The following is a 10132-nucleotide window of genomic DNA, read 5'->3' as shown; positions in this document are numbered from 1 at the left end:
GTATTTCGTTCACCTCTTTTAAACAGTTAAAACTGTAAAAACTTGATAAAATTTAAAAGGTCAACTGCTTTTTATAAAGTCTCATTTAATCAACTTGTATAAACAATTATAAAATATATTAATTTTTTTTTCGCAATATATTATTGCCACGTGCGCTTCATTTTTAATCTTTCTTATCTATCTCATCTTTATGACAAACAAAAATAGTTTTTTTTTAACATACCAAAAAAAAAAATGTTCAGTATAAAAAAAAATTTCCAAAAAAATTTGTAATTAAAAATTATTTTTTCTTTAAGGGCATTTTGAACCATTATGACGTCACAGCTTTAGAACACATGCTTCACACAAACTTTGACGTCATAATAGTTCAAATGCCGTTAAACAAAAAATATTTTTTAAATTACTTTTTCGAAAAAATTTTTTACACTAAACATTTTGATTATAATTTTTAATTACGAATATTTTTAAGAACATTTCACAACCATTATGACGTCACAGTTTGTATGAAGCATGTGTCCTGAAACCATGACGTCATAATGGTTCAAAAGCTCTTAAAAAAATTCTTAATTAAAAATTATAATTAAAATGTTAAGTATACAAATTTTTTTCGAAAAAGTAATTAAAAAATAATTTTTTGTTTAAGGGCATTTGAACCATGACGTTACAGCTTAAGGAAACCTGCTTTTAACCATCGTGACGTCATAATGGTTCAAATGCCCTTAAAAAATAATTTTATAATTACAAATTTTTTATACTAAACTTTTTAATTATAATTTTTATATAATTAAGAAATTTTTGCTTAAGTGCATTTGAACCATTGTGACGTCACAGTTTACATAAAGCATGTTTTCTAAAGCTATGACGTCATACTGGTTCAAGTGCTCTTAAATAAAATCGTAATTAAAACTTATAATTAAAATGTTTAGTATAGAAATTTTTTCGAAAAAAATTTGAAAATATGAAATTATTTTTTTACGGGTATTTGAACTATTATAACGTCACAGTTTGTGTAAAGCATGTGTCCTAAAGCTATGACGTCATACTGGTTCAAATGCCCTTAAAAAAATAATTTTTTAATTACAAATTTTTTTTGAACAAATTTTTTATACTAAACATTTTAATTATAATTTTTAATTATGAATTTTGTTTTAAGAGCATTTGAACCATTATGACGTCAAGGATTTAGGACACATGCTTTAGACAAACTGTGACGTCATAATAGTTATCAAAAATGCCCTTAAAAAAGAATTAATTAAAAATTATATTTGAAAATTAAAAAAATTAAAATTAAATTAATTAAATAAAATTAATTAATAAAATAATTAAAAGAAAAAAAATATTTTTTAAATTATATTTTTGACAAAGTGCTTTAATGGTAAGAAGAAATTTTTTTTTCCCCTGGCGAAAAAAAACTGATACATAAGATCCCTTCTTTTCCGTGTTGAATTTATCGAGCGAGTACAATGAATTCCGCGCGGCAGCCGCAGCCGCAGCAATGCCGCATATACAGAATTGACTGAATGCTCAGCAGAGAATGCGTTTCTCCGCAGTGACGCGTATGCCTTCATCTGGCATTCCTCGTCAGTGAGAAACGCATTCCGCTCTCTTCTTTGTCAATTTTTTTTTTCTCTCCATTCAAAAAAAAAAAAATTAATTTTTTTAAGTGCAAAAAAAATTGTGAAAATAAAAAAAAAATTTAAACTATTTTTTTTCTCAGAAAAAAATAGAAAAATAGATGTTTTTTTTTGTTTTTGAAAAAAATAATTTTTGAGATAAATAACGTTGAATGTATACATTGAAGGTAAGGGAAACATTTCTTATTTCCGTTGAAAAAAAAAAAAAATAACAAAAAAAATAATTTCAAACACGTGCTCTCTTCTTAAACTCGGCAGCCATGTTCGACACGGAAAGATTCATCAGCGAAATTGAAAAACGTCCTGCAATTTATAATACTAATTGCGATGAGTACAACGACAGAACGGCAAAATTGGCAGCATGGGACGAGGTTTGTCAAGTGATGATACGTAACTGGCCAACTCTCTCAGACGAGGAACGCATTGTCGAAGGTAATAAAAAGAAAAAGGGAAAAAATGTGCGCGGTCAACACAGCGTTACAACTTAAAAGCCATCTGCGTGAATATTCGATACCTGCAGTGTGGTTATATAGTATATTGAAAATAATAAGTGGGGGAAACCGGTAAATTTTTGCTTTTAATCCCAAATACTTTGTTGTGTATATTACACTTTAGATTTTCGTACCATACAAAATATTGAAAATTTTTCTCCTATTTTTTCTCACAAAATTTTCTTCTAAAACGTTTTTTAAAAATTTTCTCACAAAATTAAAAAAAAAAATTTTTTTTTCACTTGCGAATTATTTAAATAATTTTTTTTCAGTCATAAAATTTATGATTATTTTCGTTTTTATCCGCAATATGTAATTTAGAAAAAAAATTTCATTTACCGAATAATTCATATTTGTCGAAATTATAATTATCCTGTAACTTACAATTAGCAATTATAATTATTATACAATTTGCTTAGTAGTTGAATAATATTTAAATAATTGAATTTTTTTTGGAAAATTACAATGGAAGATTTCTTCATTGGAGTTTCTATATTATCAGCAAACGATAACTCTCTTATGAACAAGAATTGTTACAAAATTTGTTGAAACAAAATTACAAAATTTTTTTTTTTTGTTTAAATCTGAATAAAATTTTTTTTTATTTAGTTTATGTAAATGTAAAAATTTTTTTTTTAAATAATTTTTTTAAGGTTTTAAAGAAAATTTTATACCCTTTTTTTGTTAATAAATAGTAAATATTAAAAATAATATACATAAAATATTAAATAATACAATTAAATTATTTGTTTAAACAAACGTAAAATAATTTTTGTATTCGAAATAAATTTTTAATGTTTCAAAAAAAATTTCATACATTTTTTTAATAAATTATAAATATTATAAATAATAAATAAATTTTACATAATATAAATAAATTATTCGTTTTTATAATAAATTATTTTTTATAATAAATTGTACAATTGTTTGTTATAAACGAAAAAAAAATTTCTTAATAAATTTTTTATTTTCAAATAAAATTTAATACATTTTTTTGTTCTATTTTTTTATTCCTTAACAAAAAGTGTATAAAATTTTCTTTGAAACCTTAAGAAAGTTGTTTAGAAAAAAAAATTTTTACATCTACATAAACTAAATTTTTAAAAAAATTATATTAACAATCGTAAAAAAATTATATGTTCTTAATAAATTTGTACTTTTTCAAAGAAAATTTCATACATTTTTTGATAATAAATAGTAAATGTTATAAATAATAAATAATATTAGTTAAAAATAAATTATTTGATTAAAAAAAAAAAAAAAAAAAAAAAAATTTGTTTTTTAAATAAATTTTTAATGTTTAAAAGCAAATTTTATACATTTTTAGTTAATAAATAGTAAATATTACAAAAAGAAACATAAATATAACAAGATACAAACAAATTATTGGTTTAAACAAACGTAAAAAAAATTTTGTGTTCTTAATAAATTTTTAAATATCAAAGGAAATTTTATACATTATTTGTTAAGAAATAGTAAATATTATAAAAAATAAATAAATATTACAATATACAAATATATTATTTGTTTAAACAAGCGGGAAGGAAATTTTGTTTTCTAAAAATTTTTTAATGTTTTAAAAAAAAATTTATACATAGGTAATTTGTTAATAAAATAGTAAATATTATAAATAATTATAAATTTTTTTAAAAATGAATAAATATTGCATAATGCAAATAAATTATTTGTTTTAACAAAGGAAAAAAAATTTTCTTAATAAATATTCATTAGATTTTTAATTTTATAACAAAATTTTGTGCAGTTTGTTAATAAATATCATTTTTTTTAATTAATAAAAATAGTAAATATCATAATTAATAAATAATTATTGTATAAAATAATTAAATTATTTGTCTAAACAATTTTATTTTAGAAAAATTATATTGCACAAATAGTATTTATAAAATGTTATGTCTACTGAAATGACATTTTTTTAAATATAATTTTTTGCCAGAAAATTATGAAATGTAATATTTATTTAAAACAAATTTTCAAAATGCCTTCTTTTGTTTTTGATTATTTTGTTATTGAATAAATTATTTTAAACAATGAATTAAAATTTCAATAGTTTAAATTTAAACCGTTTACGTTTGTAACATTCTAATGTGTTTCGGAAATTAAATTTTATTCAAACGATTTGACAAATATTAATTATTATCTTAATATTTAATTTATTAAGCAGGAAACAATTGTTTTTTGTTTGTTAAATAATAAATAATAAAAAAATGTTTATTGTTTATATCAAATTGTAGTCATTTTTAAGGGAAAGCTTTATCTTCGTTTCAAAGTTTAGTAAAAATGATTTATGTTTTACTATATATAAATTTTTATTAAAAGTAATAATAATAAAATTAATTATAATAATAATTACCTAATTATTTGTTTTTCAAGTAATGTCTTTATTTAAAAAAAACATTTCTTTTAGAAATAAACTTTTAATCAAAGTAATACAAATATTAATGATAATAATCTTTTTTTATTTTATTTTATTCATTATAATAATAGTAGCAGTAGTAATAATAATAATAATAAAAATAAAAATAATAATAATAATAATAATAATAATAATTCAAATAATAATAATTAGGTAATTATTTACCTACTAACATTATTTTTAAAGTAATTTAGGATGCAGTTCCGAATTTTATTGTTTCAATTATTTATTTTTAGTTTCAAACAAAAAAAAAGGAAATAAAATTTTGCACATTTTCAGAAAAGAATCTAAGGGGAAAGTGGCGAAATATACGAGATTATTTCATGAAAGAACTGAAGGTGCAAAATTTAAAAAATCTCGCCGGCTCTGCAGGCAGGAAACGGAAGCGCTATACATATTTTGATCAGCTTCAATTTTTAATGCCCTCGATCGAGAACAAGCAGAGGTACTCTTATCAAGTACCTCAACTATCAAATAAGTAAACAAAAACAAATTTTTTTTCCTTCTCTCACAGTTCTTATAAATTTATATTTTTTTATAGTTTCAAATTTTTTTTCGTCCAAATTTTAAAACATTTAAAAATATAAGTAGGGGAGAGTCTCCAGTTGTGAGACACCTCCAGTTGTGAGACAGTCAATTTTTTTTAACATGCAATATTAAAAAGCCGATTGGTTTACATAAAAACATTTCTTTTTATATGAGCCAACTATTTCGTGTACACCGAGGCGGATATATAAACTGTTTTTGTTAAATACCAACACTGTGTGTGATAATCGACTAAAAAGCGTTTTTTCAATAAATGCAAAGTACTTTTTTTCCAAGTTAATTAATTGGAAAAGGTAAATGTAATGCATTTTCTTTTAGTGTTTTCCTTATATTTTGTGATGCAACATTGCATTGTTCTAATCTACGGTTGAAAATAATTTAATTTTCCTTTTTCAAAATAGCGCCAATTTCTGGGTGTGAGACACAGCATATCACCAGTTGTGAGACGGTGTCAACACTCATCTGGGCAGCATAAAAAATACTACTTTGCAGGCATACTATTTAAATGTTGTTTTGATTCTTTTTTCTAGTATTTTTGGGCATGTCAAGTGGAAAAAAGTCAATTGATTCAGAAGAAATCAATTTTAATGCTCTTGTTGAAGCTATTAAATTGTGTTTATTTGATAGTCATATTTTGGCGAATAAATATTATTATTTAGTATATAATAATATATATTATTAATATATTTAATTATTTCTACTAAACATAACGTTTTATGTCAAACTTATTAAATTTTAGCAATTTTTAATGAGTGTCTCACAACTGGAGACATTTTTTTTTTTTGAAAAAAGCGATGTGCTCGGAAAATGTATCGTAAAATTTTTTGAGTTCATCGAAACACTATACTTTCTTTTAATAAAAGTTGTGTATTTCTGTTACCTTTCGAACGGTATATTTTATTTACAATTTCGTTTGCCCGTTTACAATTTACGGGTCAAAAATGAAACCCGCCTCACAACTGGAGACTCTCCCCTATTTTATTTAAAATTTTATTTTTAATTTAATTAAATTTAATATAATTTAATATAATCTAATATAATTTAATATAATTTAATTTTTTAATTTATGTTAAATTTAAGTATTTTAAAACATAAAATGATGCCAAAACTTTTTTCGAAAAAAAAATTTAGAAACAAAAACATAAAAAGAAATAAAAATTTACATATATATAAATTAATATATTAATTAAGCAGGTAAATGAATAATTAAATTAATAAATAACATAAGTAAATAAATAAAGAAATTAATTAATTAATTAATTAATTAATTAATAGGTATTATATAAATATAAATTTATATTAAAAAAAATATTTTTTTTTGCATTTCAGAAGAGAGAACAATTATGTAAATCATTGTAAAACAGAGGAGAGTGAGGGGGAGGCCGATAATCCTGTATTTGATGATTACGAAATCTCGGGAAATGAAGCTGGCACGTCAAAGGATTACGTTCAAGCTGTCAACTCGTCAGGAAACTATAGAATGTTGCCAACAGTTCGATATTCGAAGCCAATGTGCGAAACTTCCATAGCTCCTTTTGATAACGAGTTTCAAGACATGATATCGAACAATGGACAACGTTCGATGATTGAGGAAGAGGATTATGATAAGATGTTTCTACTCTCGTTACTTCCCATTCTTCGACAAATCCCGGAAAATAAGAAATTGGATGTGAGAATACAAATGCAACAGATTTTAGCCGCAGTTCTTTATCCCTCCGACAGTAAATAAATTCGAAATTTACTTTTTTTTTCTTTTTGCTCAATATTAATTGTTCATTTTTGCTCTAAAGCAATTTTTGTTTCTTCAGTATATATTGTTTCGTATTTGTTTTTCGTAAAAAAAAACCTTTTTTCATTTCTCCATCAAAAACGATATTTTACGAAAAGAAAAATTTTGTTTTCAAAAAAAAAAAGCCGATACGTTTTTTTCAAGGACGATTTTCTTTTTTTTTTTTTGCTTTCAACTCCAATCGATGCGCTCGATTGGAGTTGTCCTTGAACGAAAAAATTGAAAAACATTCGGAAAAAATTATATTTTTTCAAAAACTTCTCCCTCCAATCGATGCATTCGATTAGATTTGATTGGACTTAAGAAAAACAGACAAAAAAATCGGAGAAAATATTGAAATTCTTTAAAAAATTTTTTCATTTAAATTCCTCCAATCGATATGCACTCGATCGGATGTTGTTTCTAATAAGCCAAACAAAGACTTCCCATTTATATAAAAATTGATTTTTCATTATTGAAATCCTTATATTATGGAAATTTTACATTTTTGACGCGAGATTATTTTTTTCAATTCAATTTATTAATAAGAATAAGAATAATAATAGTTTAATAAACTCAAATATATTGAAAGTCAATTTTTTAGCCAAGGGATTTATTTTGTGATATAAATGTTAAAAATAAAAATATTCCGACTCTCATAAAGTGTGATGAGAAAAAAATGTTAAAGCCTAACAAATGATTTTACTATCAAACGATGAGAATTTTGTTAAACATATAAAAAAAATATATATATATATTGATATATTCGAATTTTTGTATAAAAAAGAAATCGTTATGTATAAGAAAATTAAAAATTTAATATCACATATTCTGTAATTGGAAAAAAATACTAAAAAAAAGAAAGAAACGACAAAATGTAAATTGTGAACATATTTGTAATCTACATAATTACCGTATACCTCATACTTTGTATAAATAATGAATATTAAAGTTATTTATTTTTTCACCAAATATAATTGTAAATAATTATTAAACCCATTTTCATTATTTCCTGTTTTTTATTTTATTATTCTTTAATAATAATATATAAAATAAATTTCAAAAATAAATTTTTTTATTTTACTATTAATATAGAAATTCTTATATATTATTTATTTTATTTATTTTATTAATAATAGAAAATATTTTTTATTATATACCACAGGGAAAAAATCTGAAACAGATTTAAAAAGAACAGAATTAAAAATTAAAAGCAACGTTAATAATGAAAAAAAAATTCATAAAATGAATAAAATAAATTAAATTTTACAACTAAATTTTAAACAAAAAAAAATTTTGTTTTAATATTTTCAAATTCATAATTTAATTATTATCATTGAAGTCAGTCGCTTCAATAAAATCGTATGTACAATGTCTCCTAGATGGCACCAAAATACTGAACCAAATAAAATCCAAGATCCAAAGTAGCATTCCTTGAAAAAAATAATTTTGAATTTAATATTAAAATATTTTTTAACTAATAAGTTTCATGAGAAAACAATATTTTAAAATTATAATTGATTTTTTCTTATGATTCAATTTTCAAGAAAAGTATTTTTTAATAATAATAAAAATAAAATAATTGTGATAATGAAAACAAAAATAATAATATTAATAAAAAATAATAATAATAATAATTAAATAAAAGATCTTGAAATATTAATTGGTCTAATGGCTGGCGCCATTAGACCAAATAATATTTCAAGATCTTTTATTTATTTAATACATTTATTATTATTTGGTTTAAAAAAAATTCATTAACAATTCAATAATTGTGATTTTTTAAAATTGAGAATTTAAATTTTATTATATAATAACAATATTATTAATATAAAAAGCAATACAAAGTTAAAGTTGAAATTATTTCTTATTTCATAAAAACTTTGTTTTCTTATAAATATTTTCAGTTTATGATTATTATAATTTGGATTTTTGTCATTCATTATTGTAATTCAATACCAAAAAAACAAATGAGTAATTATTTTTAAAATTTCTAATTTTTCGAATGTCATTTGTTAAAATAAATGTTTTTCGAAAAATTTTAAAACCTGCAAAAAATATAGTTAAACTTTATTGAGGTGAATTTTTATTACTTACATAAGATATATAGATTCAAAGTGGAATTATAATATATTTCACAGTTTTTATCCGGGAATCAGTATTTAAATAATTGCGTGCTCAATTTTTCTTCTTCTTCTTTTTTTTTAATTCTAAATCATGAAACATTTGAATTTCTCCTTTATGTATAGATGAATTATGAATGAAAAGGAATTGTGGGAAATTGTTGAAACATAAGTTATAATGAAATTTCTTCTTCTATTAAAACTTTTCAACGAACACTCAAGTTAAAATATATTTATATATATCCTTTATTGTTAGAAAGACATAACATTATTTTCCTGAAATTTGTGATGTCACATTTATTTGTGAATCGTTATATTTTTTTAACATCTATATTTTAATGCAGTATCTATATCTTACAAGTCATATTTTTGTTTCTTTTTAAAAAAATTTTTCATCAATAAATATTTATAAGAAAATTATAAATTTCAGTTTTGAATAATATAATATTATATGTATTTGTTTATTCATATAAATAAATAAATATTCTCTAAATTTTAATTAGTAAAAATTTTTATTAATTTGAATCAGTAATTGACTTTTTGCTTATAAATTAGTTAATTTTACTAATAAATTAGTGGAAATTACTAAATTATTAGTAAAATTTATTAATAAATTAGTAGAAATTACTATTATTAGTAACATTTACTAATTATTTAGTAGAAATTACTATTATTAGGAAATTTTACTAATAAATTAGTGGAAATTACTGTTATTAGTAAAATTTGTTAATAAATTAGTAGAAATTACTGTTATTAGTAAAATTTATTAATAAATTCGTAGAAAATACTATTATCAGTAACATTTACTAATTAATTAGTAGAAATTACTATTATTAGTAAATTTTACTAATAAATTAGTGGAAATTACTGTTATTAGTAAAATTTATTAATAAATTAGTAGAAATTACTATTATTAGTAAAATTTATTAATAAATTCGTAGAAATTACTATTATTAGTAAATTTTACTAATAAATTAGTGGAAATTACTGTTATTAGTAAAATTTACTAATTTAAAAGCAAAAATTCAGTCACTAATTCAAATTTATAGAGTATATAAGTAATATGCATTTATTTATATACAATAATAAATTAATAAATAATATTTATTGTTATTACTAATTTTTATTATAATTAA

General features: G+C 21.1%; 1 protein-coding gene across 2 annotated transcripts; it reads left to right on the top strand.

Annotated features, from left to right (window-relative positions):
• Positions 1-1530: 1530 nt before the first annotated feature.
• Positions 1531-7845, top strand: LOC122498212. 2 transcript variants are annotated; one of them, XM_043605844.1, is made up of 4 exons: positions 1531-1801; positions 1893-2066; positions 4839-5004; positions 6435-7845. In XM_043605844.1, the coding sequence occupies exons 2-4, from the start codon at positions 1895-1897 to the stop codon at positions 6832-6834; spliced, it is 738 nt and encodes a 245-aa protein (XP_043461779.1). In that variant the 5' UTR covers positions 1531-1801; positions 1893-1894; the 3' UTR covers positions 6835-7845. The 2 variants fall into 2 exon arrangements, with proteins under 2 accessions (XP_043461779.1, XP_043461778.1); XM_043605843.1 differs by having other exon boundaries at positions 1534-1801; positions 4839-5037.
• Positions 7846-10132: the final 2287 nt, after the last annotated feature.

The sequence above is a fragment of the Leptopilina heterotoma genome, unplaced genomic scaffold (genome assembly GCF_015476425.1).
Source record: "Leptopilina heterotoma isolate Lh14 unplaced genomic scaffold, ASM1547642v1 Lhet_144, whole genome shotgun sequence".
Taxonomy (NCBI): Eukaryota; Metazoa; Arthropoda; class Insecta; order Hymenoptera; family Figitidae; genus Leptopilina; species Leptopilina heterotoma.
Note: the sequence above shows the minus strand (reverse complement) of the source record. Positions and strands in the feature narration are given on the sequence as shown.

Bases quoted from the DNA above. Each gene is read 5' to 3' on its own strand.
- LOC122498212 (XM_043605843.1), top strand. From the start codon at position 1,895: ATGTTCGACACGGAAAGATTCATCAGCGAAATTGAAAAACGTCCTGCA. The intron at 2,067-4,838 runs GTAATAAAAAGA...GCACATTTTCAG, and splicing joins CGAGGAACGCATTGTCGAAG to AAAAGAATCTAAGGGGAAAG. The intron at 5,038-6,434 runs GTAAACAAAAAC...TTTGCATTTCAG, and splicing joins GTACCTCAACTATCAAATAA to AAGAGAGAACAATTATGTAA.